This window comes from Haemaphysalis longicornis, unplaced genomic scaffold (genome assembly GCF_048455015.1).
Source record: "Haemaphysalis longicornis isolate Haplotype H1 unplaced genomic scaffold, Haemaphysalis longicornis Haplotype H1 scaffold_2, whole genome shotgun sequence".
Classification (NCBI taxonomy): domain Eukaryota; kingdom Metazoa; phylum Arthropoda; class Arachnida; order Ixodida; family Ixodidae; genus Haemaphysalis; species Haemaphysalis longicornis.
This window is the reverse complement of record NW_027526295.1, coordinates 69,752,397-69,771,693: the sequence shown is the minus strand read 5'-3', so window position 1 is coordinate 69,771,693 and position 19,297 is coordinate 69,752,397. Positions and strand designations below refer to the sequence as shown.

The 19,297-nt window shown below is 48.1% G+C and overlaps 2 protein-coding genes across 2 annotated transcripts; one reads left to right on the top strand and one right to left on the bottom strand.

Moving 5' to 3' along the window:
• Positions 1 to 5,360: 5,360 nt before the first annotated feature.
• On the bottom strand, positions 5,361 to 14,462 carry LOC144168978 (uncharacterized). Its single transcript, XM_077697980.1, has 3 exons — positions 12,097 to 14,462; positions 9,193 to 9,299; positions 5,361 to 8,707 (listed from the first exon to the last, which is right to left on the bottom strand). The coding sequence occupies exons 1-3, from the start codon at positions 12,432 to 12,434 to the stop codon at positions 7,803 to 7,805; spliced, it is 1,350 nt and encodes a 449-aa protein (XP_077554106.1). The 5' UTR covers positions 12,435 to 14,462; the 3' UTR covers positions 5,361 to 7,802.
• On the top strand, positions 13,718 to 15,049 carry LOC144168044 (uncharacterized). Its single transcript, XM_077697132.1, has one exon. The coding sequence runs from the start codon at positions 13,718 to 13,720 to the stop codon at positions 15,047 to 15,049; it is 1,332 nt and encodes a 443-aa protein (XP_077553258.1).
• The last annotated feature ends 4,248 nt before the right edge of the window (positions 15,050 to 19,297 follow it).

Genomic DNA, 19,297 nt, shown 5'->3' with positions numbered 1-19,297 from the left:
TTCTGTGGATGATGATGATGTTTAGAGTTCAATGGCGCAAGGCCGACTAAGGGCAAAGAGCGCCAAACAAAAGTGATTACATGAAAGTGACATGGAAGTAAAAGAACACTTTAGTAAAAATAAACAAAGTAAAACACAACGTAATGAAGATGACTGGTGTAAAGGACCGTTCTGTGGAAATTGTCTGTGAAGCATATAAAAAACATATACAAAACACATTCATAAGGAAAAACATTTGTTGCAAGCGCCCTAATTCTCACAATGCACTTTGATTAACTGAAGTTTGTTTGTTTGTTCAGTTTCAGGTTTGCTTCCCTTCTGTTACGGCTTCAGAGAGTTTATTTCATCTTGCGGGATAGAAGCTTCAAGTTGCGCTTCAGCGAGCACCTTTTGCTTGTTTTTTTGTTGTCCTGGCTCGACATGCAACGTGAACCGCATGGTGCGTTTTTGCACGCGATTCGGGCGCATCGGCGTTGCGCATGCGATTTTTGACGCCCGCGTCGACGATTCGCGCGCGCGGCAGCTTCTGCCTCGCTCAGAAAATGACGCGCGTCGCGCGAGGCAGTGGGAGGAGCCTGCCGACTTGCGCCAATGGAGAGCTGCACGCCTCATGGCGGCAGTTTCGAAGCTCTCGAGATAGCCGGATGGCCCCGCCAGGGATGTTTAGGCTTACCACCCCTGCAGGAATTGCATGGGCGCTTTCACTAGCGGCGCGGATGATGTTTTATAGTACCGTTTTCACCCACATTATAAGCTCCTTTACCTAACAAGCAACTTCATGCGTGCCTTGTGTGGAATTTTAGAGAGCGCTTAGAAGCGGTCGCTCGAGCTCCCGTCACCACATCGCGGTCGAAGCCGCCGCCGTGTTTCCGCTGCTGGCAGCACCGCGCGCAGCGTGCAGGCGGTTCCGCGTTCCGCGTCAGCATCAGAGCGTCTGTGACGTGCGCGGCGCATTCGATGATGATGATGAATAAAGGCCTCCCCTTTGAATCGGGGTGACGGCGTGCGCCATCTAGCCTATCTTAGTAGTTTGAATTTAAATTAAGTCCCTCAACTCGGATTTCTTTTTAATTCTGCCCTGCCGCTACCCCTGGCTGGGATGTTATTTTATCGACTTCCTTGCTTTTTTTCCACCAACACTCAAGCCGCTGCTTAGTAATACCTACTGCTGACCAGTTAATGCTTCCATCAATTGCGAAGCCCAGTGCCTCAGGAAGTAGGACTTTCCCCCCAATTCTATCCGGCTGAATCTTTTGGCATCCTATTACTATGTGGTCGATTGTTTCTTTATCCCTGCCACATACAACACGTCTCATCCTGGGACGAATATTTGCTCATGTAGGTTCGAGTTCTCAAGCAGCCAGCCCGCGCCTCAAAGAGCAACGCACTACCTTTATTGTTGTCATAAAAGTTCTCTTTCCGGATCTCTTTTTTGCTTGCTTTGTAGATTCCCAGCGATCCCTTCTTTTTCATCCTCTCTTTCCACATGAGCGTCTCTGTTTCCTTCACCTGCTTTTTAACTGCCCCCCCTTGTTTATTTGCCGCGGTGCGAGCAGAAAACGCCCCACAGTGGTTCACGCTAAACCATGTCATGTTCCTTTTTGATTAGGTAATTCTGGCTCCTGATGTCGTAAGAAAGAAGTTATTTCAAGATTAGCTCCCAAAAAGTGCGGACTTTTAAAATTCGCTGGAAAAAGCGCGCTGTGCGTGTGATTTGGGCACCACCTACATTGTCCCTCTGCGCAAGTGCAACCAGCAACCTAAGCCATCCCTCCCTGTCCTGTGCCTAAGCCAGCTGCGAGCTGCATGAACCGCACGGCGAGTTTCTGCACGCAATTCGTGCGCGGTATTTTCACGGACGCGTTGACGATTTCGTGCCTGCGGTGGCTCCTTTCCTGCACAAGCGAGTGCGTTTGTGCCTTGAATAGCATTTTAAACAGGTGTTTTGAAGCGGCCGTTGGAGCTACCGCACTACTCCGCGGCCGGTGCAGCCGCCATGTTGCCGGCGCCTGCCGCTCGGCACGCACCGTGCGGGTGGTTTTCGCGGCGGCGTCAGCGCGCCTCAAACGTGCGCGCCGCGTTTTCGCTTGCAGAAAAACTAGAAAACGTTTCATGCGGTTCACGCTTTCGTCGCGCGCGAACGTGTTGCGTTCGGCAACTTCTTGGGGGCCCCCAACACTGCTTTCCCCTATTCTGAAACTGTGGGCAGGCCCCGAAGTGGTTTTCCCTGACTGGTACTACTTGATTGAAAAATTCCCTGACAATTTCCTGACTTTTCCCAGTGGCGCAAAATTCCCTGACTTTTCCCAGTTTTCCCGGTCGCTAGACACCCTGTAATTAGAAAATGGATGGTAGTCATATTGCTTGCTCATAACCTGATACCCTAGTTCGATGGAAAAGGACTGCCAGCAGGAAATTACACACCCCTAGCAACACCCCCCCTCCCCCCACCGAGAGCAATTCGAAACCATGCACCCAAAAAGATTGACAGCCACAAGCACCCTGCAGCAGGGATTTATAACCACCCCCCAACATCTTTTCAACACTTCCCTAGGAGAAGTTCGACAACCCTACCCCCCCCCCCCCTCCCAAAGTTGAAATTCTGGATAACCCCTGACTGCCAGCAATTAAGTCGAATGTGGTACATCCCAGCAGCTAGATTGCTTGGTTGATTGGCAGGTGATTGAGGCACGGGCAGAACAAAGACGTCTATTGGGACCTTTCGTCTGGTTCGCCGTCCAGCCAGTGCATCATAATAATCAACGCCACTCATTGCTAGCTTGAATCTAAGGTTGCCGTAAGTAATTGCTAAGTTCGATTAGTAAACAAAATTTAATACAACCACCTACATACCTTAAAGATTGCATTGTGGGGAAGTTGCCTCAGGGGATTGGCCATCCAAGCTCGTTTTAATTACTTCCGAAGTTTGATTGCTCCATGTATGCATGCATGCGGTTGATTTCAGGCGTATTTGCAGTGAACGTAATCATGACAGCGTTTGGTGCAATTTGTAATTCCACAAACACGGTGCGTGCATAAAAAACTGTGAAGGCCTGACTAAAAAATATTTGTATCTGAACTCGATATAAACGATTTTAATGAGAGACGTTGTACCGCGCCCTGTCATTAATAATACGCAGTAAAACTTGCTTTATTTTACAGTGAATTGTCTTGCTTCTAACCGGGAAATTCGCGGACACCTCAGAGTTCCTTGCAAGTTCGCCCAGTGGGGCTAAGGCATTGCGCTGCTGAGCACGAGGTCACCGGGTTCGATTTCTGATGGAGGCGAAAAGCAAAAAAAAAAAGACGCATGTCCACAAAGTGAATCATGACGAGTATCTAAAACGCCGCCGCACCCTCTAAACGCCGCCGCACCCTCCGCTTTCCACGTGCGCTCCCAGGCAATGCCTAGCAGCGTGTTTGCTTGCGTAATATATTCGAGCAAGGCACATGCTATGGAAGGCGCCACAGTTCCTGTGGGTTTAGGAGTACTGTTTGAGATTCAGACACCGCGCATACATCGGCTTTCTTGCTCAATGGACAAAAATGCCGTTGCACTAAAGTACTGCTCAGAGGCAGCCCGTGTGAGCGCATATGCAGGTTCATTTCACGATCGCCCTTCGTGAGCAGCACCAGCACGCATTTATTGGTATTATGTGATTCTTTTGTAATTTAGGCAATTTATTACCTCTCCCTATATATAGTACCTTCTTATCTAATTACGACCCACCTTATGCTGTCATGACAGCTACGGCACTGCAGCAATATATGGCACTGTGACAATTTTTATTCCTGAACTTCGATCGTAAATCGGCGGCGTGAGTCTTCGCTCAGTTTGGACCTGTACGGGCACGTGTAAAATTGAAAGTCGTGCTTCGCTCAGGCATAGGCGAGTGGCAGCGCTAGAGCGCGAGGAGGGATCGGAAGCTGACGGCCAGCATCGAATTCCGCTCCCGCCTGCAGCCCCCCAAACCGACTGTTCTCGGTGTCGCCTCACAAATACTTTCTTTCTGGTTTTCTATCCTCTATTTAGCACCGATCGAGAGGTTTTACAGCCGCCAGGATAAAAACGTTTCCTAGCTCTTCCTTAGCTGGTCGCCTCGATTGCAACTCAGGTATATTCATTTTTCGAAGGCATGCATATTCTTCACTGACCGACTCATACGAACATCCCAGCGCTAGTCTAAAAAAAAGAAAAATATTTCCTGCCTTAACCTGGGGCCCCCTGGAGACGAGGGATTAAAAAAAATCAGTCTGGAGTTTACACTGCTACATATGGGCTAGGCTCGCGACGTGGTGGTCAGGATTAATTTCGAACGCCTTAATGGGGATCTTTCACGTGCGCCAAAATAGAAACAGGAGTTTTTGCTTGACGCCTCCGCCTAAAAAGCGGCCGCCAGTCGCGGCCGGGAATGGGCCTTTTCCAAGGATGCCACTGCGCATGCGCAGCGGTCAGTCGCGCAGTGCGTGACGGGAAGGACACCGCCGCCATCACTTTTGGGGGCTCCGCCAGCTCTGAGCCTGTGTGCCCCGGACGCGCCGTACTGACGCTGTGTGTGCCATCCGGAGCTCCGCGTGATGCCTCATCGCTGTGCTGCGGTCGGGTGCACTAATGCAAGCAACACAAGTGCTGGAACTAGATTTTTTCGGTTCCCCGCCGCTTCGCTGCACGCCTCAAGAAGGGAGAAATGGGTTCAGGCGATGCGTCGAGTTAACGTGGACGGTTCGCCATGGCAGCCAACGGCGAACTCCCGCGTCTGCAGCCAGCATTTCGTAACAGGTAAGCCGCATATCAGGTGCTGACCTTAATGAAAAAGTTGCGACGCCTAGTCTTTTGATTACCAAACCGAACACGTTTTTCTTTGCAATGTGAACTAGTGCTCGTAATCGTCATGCCGCTGTAATATGAGCACCAGGAAGTTCTTCAAAGATTGTATGAAACGATTATCTGAAGAACTACAGTAAGGTTTCTGCCTTTTTTTCAGGAGAACCAGTGCGTTTTGTCACGCACCCCGACTACGTGCCATCCCTTTTCGGCCATAAGAAGGCGAGCCGCCCGGGATCGGTTGGCCGCTTCGAGAGAGCGCAGAAGAGAAAAAGTAAAATAATTTTTTTTTGTACTTTCGGCGATTTTCTTGCAGCTGTGCTTTGAATCTCGAAAGCGCCTTGTGATTTTTCGCAAAATTCGCAAAACAGTGCACGATCTTGCATCCCGCATGATCATGCAAGTAGACGAAGCTCGTGCGCGCGTCGTAACCTTTTTTGTTTTGCACGAGTTCCTTGCTGTTCGTGTTACTATTAATGCTCATAGGTATGATGCTTGGTCTCTTTGAGATGTCCTGTTGCAGAGGCAACCCAAACGTCTCTACAGCGACTACTGCGTTGCTTTTTTTGATACACGGGTGATTGTGCTTCCCCACTTTCGCATTGAGACTGCTTAGTGTCTGCGACATTGAGCCAAACACATTAAACGGTCTGGTCTGCTCATAACGAGTGCCTGGCACTCTTGTTTGGGCCAGATCCAGCTGTGCACTCACATGGTCAATTGTAAGAAAAAACTGCACAAATCAGCAGTCCCAGTGCTTGCTAGTCCTTCATTTTATTATTGGGAGTTGCAGTCTAAGCCTGCTGTAGTGCTTCCAATGATTTTGGCACAGCTGACTTAAGAGCTGATTTTTGTTTGTAGGCTCACCAGCTAGGGCCCTCTCCAAGCGACCAGCGACTTCTGAAGATACACCAGACGAGGTTGCTGAGGGAGATGTGCTTGGTGGGAGAAGAGCCAGTACGAGTGAACCTTCGACGTTTGAGCCAGTAGCCGAGCCCGGGCCCTCAAGTGCCTTTAGGAGTGAAGATGGCCAGGAAGCTCCAATGCTCGAGAAGGCATGCCAGGCTGATTTCCTTCAAAAGCGCATTGAGCAGCTTGAGTCGCTGTTAGCACAAGAAAGGCAGGAGAATTCAGGTTTGAAGTCTGCATTAAGTGCTGCAGAAAAACATGCCAGGGTGTGGCAAGAATGCTACAACGAGCTTAAGGCAAAAACCTTGTGCGTGAGCAATATGCAGTCGTCCAAGGACATGATTTACTACACCGGCCTGCCATCTGTTTGTGTTTTTAAGCACATTCTTGAATTGGTTGTTCAAAACAACCCGCAACTGACGAAGTGTGCAGATTTAAAGTCTCACACTGCTGAGGAGCAGCTTTTTATGGTGCTCGTCCGCCTTCGAACAGGAATAGCAACCAAAGAAATATCCAGAACATTTGGGATTTCTATGGCCACGTTCAGTCGCGTTTTCTCTTCATGGATACTAGCATTGGAGAGGGTGCTGATAAATATAACAAGCTTCCCTGCACTTCAAGAGGTGCAGCAGAATATGTCATCACCTTTTGAGGCGGTAACCGAACACACGGCCAATTTTAGACACAACTGAGGTGCGAATACAGAAACCTTCAAGCCATGCTGCGCAGATGCATACATACTCGCCCTACAAGCATGGCAACAGTCAAATGGCTGATGGAGGCGACACCAGACTGCTATGTGAGCTTCATTTCAGCCATGTACGGAGGGGCAACCAGCGACAGAGCAATTTTCCAGCAGTCAACAGTTTTAGATCTGCTTGAGCCTGGCGATGCGGTTATGGTCGACAAAGGCTTCAAGATCGACGACTTGCTGCCTCTAGGTGTCTCCGTACACATGCCGCCATTTCGTATTCCTGGCGAGGCCCAGATGAGCAGAAAAGACGTCGAACAGATGAAGCGCGTAGCAAGTGCACGAGTTCACATCAAGAGAGTGATAAGAAGGATTAAGGAGTTTCACATTCTGGACAAACGCATCCCAATCAATATGCTTGATTTGGCAGATGCCATCTTCACAACTTGTGCATTCCTCTCAAACTTCAGAGGACCGCTTATTGCACCAGAGAACGATGAGAATTCATAAATAAAAGGTTGCACATAAAAGCCACTAGCAGTGTACTTTGCAAAACGTGTATGTATTGATGTCTGTATATCAAGTACACGGTACTGCATCAGCGCAGCAACTGCATGCTGTAACTCGTCATTGACTGCATACCATAACTGATCATGTATCAAAAAAGTAAAAATTGTACGGAATGGTATTGTTCTAGGCCACAAATGTATGAGGAAGCTCCATGACTCCAAGCTGAGGTGTCCTGTAGCACATATTACCTGCATTGCGAAATGACTGCCATGGATACAAGCACATTGTTCAATGAACATGAGCAGCCTGCTCCCCGACAAATACACATGCTGAATGAAACATGCAGATACCAACAATCCTTTGTGACTAAATGCATTTATTCACGCTCATTCACTCAATAAATAAAGAGTGTTGGCTCGATCTGAATCAGTTCCAGCTGCCCAAGGCAAAAAGCAGCACACTAAATATAAAAAAAACAGGAGCTTGTTCGGCAATACTTTCACACATTGTTGATTGATTGATTGTAGGGTTTTAACGTGCTGACGCAACGCAGGCAATGAGGCGTGCCGTAGTGGAGGGCTCCGGATTAATTTCGACCACCTGGGGATCTTTGACATCTGCCGAAATCTTATACACACGGGCTTTCTTGCTTCAAAGACGGTACTTGAACTTCCTGATCTTTTTTTCAACGGTTCATCATCATCAATGATGTAAAAGCCTTCTTTGAACTTCTGGTATGAAACATACCCAGACCCGGTTGTGTATAGGAATCCCAGCCGTCTGATGCGCCTCGTCAGGATCTCGGGCAGGACTGCTGCTTTGTAAAAGTACAAAAGCCCTCCAACAGTAGTGTCCCACACAGCCTTTTCAAAGTATATGCGTTCCTGACACACAATGCTGTAGTTCCGGATGATTCGTCCGGATGACGAAGTCACACCATGGCTTCTTCGTCACTCCAAGTTGACCTTGTACTTGAAGGAAGTAAGGGTGGTCCCTTCTCAGTTGAACTTCACCGTCAACAATCGTCGAGCAAAAATTCTTATCTTCGCATGCCTCCAAAACTGTTTTCCCAGCTTTTGAAGCAGGGCACTTCACTTCTAAAATGCCCTCATCATCCCCATCCCGCACCAAACGGTCAGGCGAGGCGGCAATAAAACTGAATGTTGCATCTACGTGCAAGTCTGTTTCGTGAACTGCTACGTTCTTGTCGTAAAACTTCATTAGCTTTTCATAGGCTTCCACAGCACATGCTTCATTTTTGAGCCCATATACTGTGGGGTCATCAGGATGCAGTGTGCTGTGCTTTTGTGGGTACAAAATATCTTTGACGAGGCTCTCTGGTTTGACGCACTTCAGGACCCTGCTAAAGTTGGAAGCTGTGAGCCTGCCGACTCTCTCTTTGACCCATTCTGGGTTCTTGCTCTGACCCACTGTCCTTTCACAAAGGTTTGTCCTTTCTGTGGCGGTTAGTGGGACCTTAAGTTCAAAATGATTGTCCACAATATCCAAACATTCTTTCGAGTGCAGATCTTGCACATCAGAAATACCGCTATCATTGCGAACAGGTGCTGGCTTCCTCGTGCAGTACCTGTTCCAAAGCAGAGGTGGTGCATCCTTGGCAATGTTTGTTGTGAACCGCTGTACGCCATCTGGGTGCAGTGGTGGCAGGCCAGGTTGCAGCTGTCTCTTTGATTTTGCAGTTACTGCCTTGTTCACTTTGTGTTTCTTGAAAGTGATGTCTGCCAGTGGTGTGGGGGGCAAACGGTTTTGACCTGCAAAGAGACATTGTTGCAAAGGAATGAAAAGTTGTCCCCCACTAAAGCTGTTTAGATGTTTTTGTGTGATGCAAATCGTTGCTGGGCTTCTATGCTGTTTCAATCTCCTCGCCATTCAAAATAAAAAGTGTTCTCCCTGGCCCTTCTTTCGTCAGGACTGTATCTTAAACCATGATCTACATGCCATTGCATACTATAAATGCAAGCAAAGCTGCTTTGAAAAGGAAAGCTTTCACGAAGTGTATTTAACGGCTTGATTACCGGAATGAAATCTGATGAGGCAAGCACAAGGGTCTTCACGTGTTGCCTCCTTTCTCTCTCTACAACTTTTTCCACCATTTACACCCACAGCAAAACAAACAACCAGCCCACTTTAAGCATTAATGAACTCCATGCAACTACAACATCGCACTTTACGCGACAACACAAAGAAAGCTGGGAAAGTTATTGAAGGACTTCACGGTGCAGATAGTTGCCCCTACCTTGCGAAGGTGCCAGCCATTTGCAGGGCAAGCTTGTGCTTGACGGCGTTTGCACGTGGAGAATGGCAAACAGCAGGGCTGCTACGTGCTGGCATCGCTCACTCAGGCTGTAAGAAAAAAAAAGCAAAAAGGTGTAAGCAGAAGAGCCCTTACTTTCACTCCGTGAATGAGCTGCAAGGATTAAGACGGCATGTATCTTCCCTTGCATAACAACGTTGCAGACTCAAATGGCGCACTCGCCTGTTTCCCTTAGAGAGCACATGAACGCTTCTGAAGCGTGGCCGTTCAGGTTATCATTTTATTTTACTCGAACTGCCGCCCGTGCACAGCGACAACAGTACGCGCACTACACCCAGATATGGTTGCTCATATTTCTACCAGCTGTTCAAAAACTATGAAGCACGAATTTTCAGTCTTTCAGACGCCGATTATACACATAAGCTTTGCGGCACGACGTTTCGGGGGACTGTTATTACACGTAGGGACCTTAACGGGCCCCAAAATCTGGAAACAAGCATTTTCGTTTTCCGCCTTCGCCAGAAAAACGGCCGCTGCGGCCAGGATACGCGCTTGCACTCCGCTGCTGTTGAGATATGTTAAAAAAAAACAAGTAGGAAACAGTTCTCGTCTATATTCTAAATGCGAAGTTTATTTAACTTCGCGTTCAGTAGGTTCAACGCTGATACCTGAATGTCGACTTTCGCGTACGTATTACCATCACGCTTAACGTTTGATGATGTTTGGAGTTTAATGGCGCAAGGCCGACTAAGGGCAAAGAGCGCCAAACAATAGTTGATGATGATGGTTGGTGTTTAATGGCGCAAGGCCGACGAGGGCAAAGAGCGCCAGAGAAGTTATTTAATGAAAACAAGTGATTACCACAAAAGCTATGTATAAAATGTGTAAACTGGACATAGTAAGATCAATAAAGATAATGGTGATGGCTGGTGTATAGGGCCAGATATGATTACGCATGATAGGAAATGAGGTTTAAAAACTTAACATCTGACAAATATTTAAAAACGCGTTTCACAGAAACCATGGCATCGTCACCTAGAAACAGAGATGGGTGTAGGGGAATATGTTGTCTGTAGAGTTCTCTGAAGTGTTTGTGTCGTGTTGTGTCAAGTGCCTTGCATTGTATGAGTATGTGGACTACGGATAGGCCCTCCCCACACCTGCTACACAGGGGTCTTGGAGATCCCGTGAGCAGGTGCGAGTGCGTTACATGCGTATGGCCTATCCGTAACCTAGCTAAGGTAACTTCAATGTGCCTGTTGTGTGAGTCAGTAATGTATTGTCCCAAGTGTGGTTTAATTACGTGTAGTTTGTTGTCTGTCTGTTCGCTCCAGTCTGCTTGCCAAGTTTTACGGAGTTGTTGTCTAATGTGTGGCTTGAGGTCTGTGTAAGGTAGTGTTGCCATGTCGACTGTGTTTCGGAGTGCAGCATTGGCGGCCATTTCATCCGCCACTTCATTACCGCCAATGCCAGAGTGGCCTGGCACCCAACACACAGTCAACCAAAGGTTTGAAGAATAAGCTACCATAATCGTTTTGAAGATGAGATTAATGACATGGTTTTTTGATGACTTTCCGGATGATAATGCACGGACGACGCTCAACGAATCTGTATAAATGACGGATGTAGGAATATGATGTTCAACTATGTGACTTACAACTAGAAATATGCCATATGCCTCTGCTGTAAAAATACTTGTATTAACATTCATTGTTTTACATGCTTCAAAATTAGGCCCATGCGCAGCACAAGACACCGCAGTGGACGTTTTAGATGCATCGCTGAAAAACTCTGCAGCCCTGTATTTATTCTGCAGATGCATGAAATGCTGCAAAATCCCACTTCTTGGTGTCCTGTTCTTGTTGTATTGTACGAAAGACAAGTCACATGCCACAGGACGAAGATGCCATGGTGCTACAAGATCAGTGTGAGATGATTTGAATGTGTCTAAGAGGGAGACGTCATGAATAGTCATCTCGTCCCTTACTCTCTGCGAGAAAGGAACAGCAATAGATGGGCGGTTTAAAAAGAGTATAGTTGTGGACGTATCATTAAAAACCGGTTTAAAGGGATGGTTATTCATTGATGAGATTTTGGAGGCATATAGGAGGTCAACATAAGTTCGCTGGTACGCTAAGCACCATTTGTCGCACTCTGCATAAAGACTGTGGACAGGACTGGTACGGAACGCCCCACAAGACAGGCGAAGCCCTAAGTGAAGCACTGGGTCGAGCATTTTAAGTGCTGTTTTTGTGGCTGACCCATACACAACGCTTCCGTAGTCCAACCGTGACCCTACCAACGCGGCATAAAGTCGAAGCAGGAGTTGTTTGTCTGCACCGTACGATTGGTGAGACAGGACTTTTAGAATATTCATTGTTTTTAGGCATTTTTGTTTAAGTCGTTTTATGTGGGGTATGAATGAGAGTTTCTCGTCAAACACCACACCCAAAAACTTGTGTTCTCTTTTTACTGGAATCGAGTCACCAAAGAGTTTTACGTCGGGATCGGGCAGGATGCCCCGCCTTTTTGAGAATACAACGCAGGTACTTTTAGAAGGATTAAGTTTAAATCCATTTTCATCTGCCCAGCGAGAAAGTTTATTTACCCCAAGCTGGACCTGACGTTCACAAATGGATATGTTACATGATTTGAAAGATATTTGAACGTCATCTACATACATCAAGCAGGATATGGTTGGCGGCAGTGCCTTTCGGAGAGAGTTCATCTTAGCTATAAACAAGGTGCAGCTCAATACGCCACCTTGAGGCACGCCATTCTCCTGCACGTGAACATTTGAAAGTGCCGAACCGCTTAACGTTTACGCAACGCTTTAACACGTACGTACACGTACGCACCGTATATATTTGAAAAAGCGGTACATACCCGGCAACACAGTTGCAGTGAGCTTGCACGACGCCGACGCTCCCCGGGCTGTCTTCTCTAAGCGCTGCCAACTGCCTGTAATGCCCGGGTTTCATCGAACAAAGGCAAATACTCCGTAGCATGAATAGATCACAGCCAGATGAGTGGTGGTGCGTGGAAACTTCAATACGGCGGATGTACTTCTCTTTCTTGAACACCCATCCCTTGTTCTGTTGTCGCGCCGATGAGGAGAAATGAGCTTCCATTACGTCTTTGTCAAGTTGCGGCACATCGCTCAAATCACACGTCCAGGGACCACCAGAGTCATAAAAAGTCCTGAATTCGTCCAACGAAAACATCAACTCATTTACCGTCAGATATACCTTTCAGGGAAGCAAAAAGACACCTGAACGTCCTGGTGAAACTGGATCGCATGCACAAATAGCGGGCGTCGGACGTCCAATATGGCGCTTCCTAGTGCGACAGCCCCCAGTTGCGTTTCCGAGCGCCTCCGCTAGGGGCGGTTCTCCGCTCCGGAAAAGGCCCATTGAACACGCGTCCTGCCCAGCAGCACAAGCTGGCCGATGGGCCACAGCGGCGGGTAGAAGTGGGGCCAGCTGCCACGATCGTCATTACATTGTAACTGCAGCTGGTTGACACGCAGGAAAGATTCGAGGAACGGCCATGGGCGTCGGCAGGATTTTATCTTTCGATTGAGGGAAAGACAGCGAGAGGGCGGGGCAATTGTGCTGGGGTGGTCTTGAGGGGGAGGAGGGGGGGCGTAAGGGCCCCTTTGGCATTCCCCTGCCGACGCCCATGGGTACGGCTTCTTACCTACAGCAGGTCCTCAGGCGGTCCCAACTAGATAAAGGCTAAATAAGCGTAGCTTATTTCAGAACATGGATGTCGCTGCCGCCAAGCGTATAGTGACACCAGTCTCAACCGGCCGCGGTGGCTCAGTGGCTAAGGCGTTGTGCTGCTGACCACGAGTTTGCGGGTTTGACTCCCGGCCGTGGCGGCCGCTTTTCTGATGGAGGCGAAAAGCAAAAACTCCCGTGTGAACGAGATTTCGGCGCACGTTCAAGATCCCCAGGTGGTCAAAATTAATCCGTAGCACTCCACTACAGAGCGCCTCATTGCCTGCGTAGCGTCGGCGAGTTAAACTCCACAATCAATCAAATCAAATCAGGTGGTCACAACAATCCCGTAGAACCGAAAAAAACCATAAATGAGTAGGACTGCTCGCACATTTTCAAACGCGCGCGCAGCCTCAACGCTGCACTAAAATGCGTTTACAACTGATGTGCTCTACGCGATGCAGCGTTTACGTATTCCAAAGTGTCCCAGGAAAATGAGGTTAAAAATTGAGTGAACAAATCTCTTCGATTTGTCCTGCATATACTGCATGAGTTCAGAATTATTTCAGCCACAGGCGCCGCCACTGCGGAACCGGTCCTGCGCACTCTTGTCGTCTGTTTCTGCGCCTCCTCCCTGGGAAGTGCAGGGAAAGTCGTGAACTCAAGGACTTTAATTCTCCTTCTCCGCTTCCTCAGCCAGTAAAGTGTTTTCTCTCTCTCTTTCTCTCTGCGCCCGAGGAATTCCGTGGGCCCGTCTGTGCGGTTGCGCTCTTTGCATTCAGAACATGGATGACGCTGCCGCCAAGAAGCGGCGCAAGCGGTATCTCGACAAAGGGGAACCGTTTGTTGTTCCTCTGTCTACTGCATACGGGCGAAAGAAGCGTGGACGTGATCGCGCCCTGATGACCCCTGCAGAATGTCTGGTGGACAGCAGTGACTCAACGCAACAGTTCGATGCGTCGCCCGTGCTCGCGCAACGTATGTGTGATACCGGCGCAGAGTCATCGTCTGCTGCCGTTGAACTTGACTTGCAAGGTGAAGAAAACGGATGCGACCCGACGATCCCCAACCCCAGCCCAGGTGACGAAAATGAAAGTGGTGATGAGGCATCTGCCTCATGGGCGGTGGATGAGGAGGAAGATGGTGAACGTGCAGTACTGGACGAAGCCGAGCTTTTCGCATCGGATTTCGCCCACTTGGGCGAGGATTCTCTACCGGGATCCACAACTACAAAGGCAGCGGCCGTAGTGATAATGGCTTTTGTCATCACTTACAACCTCACCTGGGTAGCCCTCGGAGATTTACTGAGGCTTGTGGACGCCCTTTTCGGCTTTAAAGGCAATGTGATTCCCCGGTCGAAGTACCTTTTCAGAAAGCTTTGGGCATCAAAAACGGCCAGCATAGGGAAGAGTTTTTTTTATTGCCAGATTTGCGCAACTCTTCTAGATCCGGTGCCTGGAACTTCCCGCATGAAATGCGACAGTTGCCTAGTCGACGAGGACAGCGCCACACTGAAGGCACGGGGCAATTATTTTGTCATATTTGACCTGAAGGAACATGTGAAGCATTTGATTGCCCGTGCAAAAGACTTTCTCTTTGAGAACCTTTTGAGGCTCAAACAAGACACTGAGCAAGGGTTTTGTGCTTTAGTAAAAGACATCACGAGCGGCTTTGTGCTGAGGAATTTGCGGGAAAGTCGGCAGGTGAAGTGGTGTGACTTAACCATTACAGTTAATACTGATGGAAGCCCTGTGTTTAAGTCCTCAACATCGTCTGTGTGGCCTATACAATTCGTCATCAATGAGCTGCCTCCGGACTACAGGTTGAAGAACTTTTTAGTGGGTGGCCTGTGTTTCGGAAAGCATCCTGAAATGACAGTTTTTTTGAAGAAGTTTGTTGATGAACTTAATGAGTTTGGTGAAGTAATTTGGAAGAAAGGGTCAACTGTCATCACATCATCACTCTATGCGGTGTGCTCCTGCGTTGATGTCCCCGCACGGGCACTTGTCAGCAGTGGTGCGTACTGCAGTGGCTTCTTTGGCTGTTCCTGGTGTTATGCCCCTGGAGAGCATGTAGGAGGTACGTTGTTATTGCTTGAATACTATGCTTTAGTATGATAAGTGTGCCCAGACATCTTTTACATTGTCCAATAATTACGCATAGTAGTGTATATCTAATTCTTGTCTCACACACCAGCAGATAGGGGCACCTTTCTGTTGGGCATAGTAGCATATATAGCTGCTGCCATACGCAGAGTTCGGACTGCCAGTTGCACATGACTGGTTCGTGTGCATGGTTAGCAACGTAAATACTCGGGCGAGTTGGTGATGCATGTTGAACCACAGGGCAATCACCAACACAAGGATGCAAAATAGAACGATAAGCAAGCAAAGCACCGACTTACAGCTCATTTAATGTCTTCAGAAACTCACTAGCAAATGAAAGCAAAAACCGGAAAATGGGAAAAGACAAGATGGAAAAACAAACCACACAAATACCAGCTTTTTGGCTGCCTTGATAATTTCTTGAGTAGGTGCATGGAATTTTGGCTTGTTATGTGGCAAGTTTCATACAATGAATGACTTGCAGGCGCATGCATCGCAGCGAAGAGGTAGTGAATTGCCAAGATGGAAGCTGTTACTGTCTGTTGAAACGACTGTGTCATTTAGGTCGAGGTGTCTAACTTGAACATTGTCTATTACCTCAAATTGAATGGCTGTGGTCCTCCTGACTGCCATTTGGCAGTACGTTAGAGCTTACTACTTCACTCCCACTTTTCTTTTCATTAAGTTTGTTTTGTATTATCACTTGACTCTTTCAGGAGCAGTGAGGTACACAAACACCAAGATGGATGAGGAGCGAAACCCGGAAGAGACACGTGAAGAAATGATGTTCGCCCTGAGTGTTGGAGACATCAGCCTTCATGAACGTCAAGCACTTCAACCTCGTGTTTGGACAGTGGACTATATGCATTGTGTGCTCATTGGTGTGATCAAAGCTTTCACTGACCAGTGGTTTGACCCACACAAAAAAGGCGCATCTTTCTGCATAAGTGAGTAACACTGAGCATAGTGTCAGCAAGCACTTATTCCTGCGTATTCTGAATCTCTCCTCCCCTCCAGCCGAGCAGACCCTTGAAAGCGATTGGTGCATGTTAAAGCACTGTGGTATCCTCCTCTTATCCAAGTCGAGGAAACACATGGAGTGGAGGACGGACTCAGAACACAGCCTGTTGCTCCCAGCCACTTTTTCACATTTATGTATTTGGTGCTGTGATTATGGTGAACGCACGCTAGGCAAGTTTAAGAAATTAACATGCAGCACAGCATAGCAAAAGGTGGTGTGATGTAGCACGATTTTGAAAACTTTTTTCTGGCCCTGTAACCAGTATGACCCAATTTTCAGTCAGGAAATAATAATTTGAAAAAATGAGCCAGCTTATGCACGAAGAAGCATACTTTGGGAATAATGTTGACTGGCCTGCATAAATAGATTTTGAGGCCTACCTGCCGCGGTGGCTCAGTGGCTGAGGCGTTGTGCGGCTGAGCACGAGGACGCGGGTTCAATTCCCAGCCGCGGTGGCCGCTTTTCGGATGGAGGCGAAAAGCCAAATCGCCCATGTGTACAAGATTTCGGTGCACGTTAATTAAAGATCCCCAGGTGGTCAAAATTAATCCGGAGCCCTCCACTACGACACGCCTCATCGCCTGCGTTGCGTCGGCGCGTTAAACCCCACAATCAATATTCAATCAGATTTTGAGGCCTTTAGTTTTCATAATATTGAAGCTTTTTCAAAAGCTCTCGATCTGCTGCTTTGTGTTCCTTAGGGATGGGTCAGCTGTTAAGTGTTTGGTACAAGACCCATTGGCCTTTTTCCTGCTTCAGCAAAATCCGTCATTTGCCACTGAATTTTGTCTACATGCATTTTGCCTCCTTTGGCCTCACTTTGTATCTCATCGTAGCTACATCAATACCTAGCTATGTTGCATGCAAGCTGTCCTTTCAATCACATGTACCCTGCCCAACGTAACTTTTTTCTCTTAATTTGAGCCAAAATGCCCTCCACATCACTTTTACCTCAGATAAGCACTTTGTAACCTTTAGCATAGTACCCAAAATCTTTCTTTTCATGGCTTGTTGGGCTTGTTTAGGTTTATTTTGAAGAAATCCACAAACACTTTTACTCCCATAAAAGCTCTTGGGTGTCTCACAGCATCAATGTGGCCCTACATTCTTACTAAACGGTTGTCCAAAGTTTGGTTATAAACATGCCATGAGCACTGGAGCATCTTTTTTCTGTCGCTGTCGTTTCTCCAAGCTTGGTAAGAGCCCCTCTCATTAGCTGTGGTAAGTGTTAGCACAGTACATCACAGCTGTCCTACAGATATTTGCATTACTTCCTTCTCCCAACTGCATCACGCAATCCTGCCTAAAACTTCCCCTTCTTTGTATGGCTTGGTTGCATCCCTTTTTGCGTGCTGATATTTTCAACCTACTAAACTTGCAGCCTATAATGAGTGTTGAACTGGGTTGTGTAATCAGCAATGTGGCATATTTTCTTGATGCAAGCACAGGGTGCACACTGCTATTAACTGCCGTCATTGCTCCCAGGAGGCTGAGTGAAACCTGCAGCATTGCTATCGAGAACATGGGGTTTCACAAGACAAAAAAAATATTTGGGGCCCCGCGGCTCCTTCCTACCAGAGGGATATCCCGAACAGAGTGGTCCATCCTTCTCCGGCTCCGCACCAGCTGCTACAACAAAACAGCACGCCTCCACAGGCAGGGTCGCAAGACCACACCCACCTGTACCCACTGCCCTGATCCTGAGATATTGGATCACGTCCTCTGCTCCTGCCCTGCATACGCTGGCGCCCGGACTGGTGTCTGGGTACCGGCGGCTGGGACTACCGTCAAGCACTGCAGAGGATACCGTAAAAACCCGCGTATAATACGGACCCGCGTATAATACGAGGTGTAATTCGGGGACAGCAAAATCAGAACAAAAGTTTTCATCCGCATATAATACGAGGTAAAAAGCACAGAAAACATTTATTTGCACTGCAGTTACCCTGCAGTCATCGTCAGTTTTCGCTGGGACTGTCTCCCGACGTCCGTTCAGTCATCGTCAGGTTCGCTGCCGCTGTCTGTCTCCTGAAGTCGCCTTGTTGGATATGTCTTCCCAAAGAAAGTGGTTTTCAGTGCCATCAAGGGCGTCCGAGATGCCGCATTTCTTAGAAGAGTGACTGACGAGCTCCTCTGGGATGCTGGCCCACGCATCCGCGATTCAGCCAGAAAGCACCGCTGGAGAAGCCCGCGTCAGCCATCCGGTAGCTGTCACTTACGGGTCTCCTGACCTCATCCACTCTTGGTAGCAGGACCTGATGCAGTCTTTGAAAGGCTTGTTGATGCAAACGTCTAGCGGTTGCAGCTGGGATGTCATTCCTCCTTGAATGACAATGAGTTCGATGCGGGGTTCGCGCAACAACTGCTTCACGGAATCGGCCAGGTGGCAGCGAAAGGCGTCCAACACGAGCACCCCAACAGTGCTCCAGGCCGCCGACACCACACAGACTTTATCCAGTCAAGCACCAGTTGCTTTCTCCACCCGCGAATGCTGCCTTCGGTGACGCCGAACTGCCGCCCTGCGGCGTAATTCCTGCTGGTCTCGTCACATAAAATAGTTTTTTTTAATTGCCGCTGAATACTGCCTTCGTGCACCCGACATCGTGATAGACTTGTGGTGAACGTGCCGATCCTTCGCGTGGTCAAAACAATCAAAATGGCGCCGGCTGAGAGAAGCAGCAGCCAGCTAACGCCACCGCAAGTAGGCCCACCGTCCGCTGAAACCGAAACCGAAAGTGCAAATTTTCGACTGAAAACTTTGGGATCCGCATATAATACGAGGCACAAATTTTACATAGTAAAAGTTGGAAAAAAACCTCGTATTATACGCGGGGTTTTACGGTATCCTGCATCCTCGGGGACCCTTCATGCTGCACCGAGAGGCCTTCAGGCTGCTTTTCTCGTACCTCGACGAGTCAGGCCTCAACACCCGCCCATGAACTGTAGAAGCTGTTAAAAACCTAGAAAGACTCCATGCACTGTCGCAACAGCAACTGAAAAAGAATCCGGTTAAAAATATAACACATGCCAGGGACGAAGCAGAGAGAGAGCGAGTAATTTCTCAAACCTTTGAACGCGATCTATTCCGTTCCGCTGTGTCCGGCCCGCTGCGGTCAATTCACTGCAGAACCGTTTTTTATCAGGAAAATTTGACAAATGTTGAAACAGTCCAAATGAGTTTGGGCGTGAATAGGGCCAACCGAGAATGGCATTATCATTATGAGCCTATTAAAAACTCC

Coding starts and splice junctions, on each gene's coding strand:
- LOC144168978 (XM_077697980.1), bottom strand. CDS start 12,434: ATGTTTTCGTTGGACGAATTCAGGACTTTTTATGACTCTGGTGGTCCC. Junction 9,300..12,096: donor CACTGCAACTGTGTTGCCGG/GTATGTACCGCT, acceptor TTTTTCTTACAG/CCTGAGTGAGCGATGCCAGC. Junction 8,708..9,192: donor ATGGCTGGCACCTTCGCAAG/GTAGGGGCAACT, acceptor GTCTCTTTGCAG/GTCAAAACCGTTTGCCCCCC.
- LOC144168044 (XM_077697132.1), top strand. CDS start 13,718: ATGGATGACGCTGCCGCCAAGAAGCGGCGCAAGCGGTATCTCGACAAA.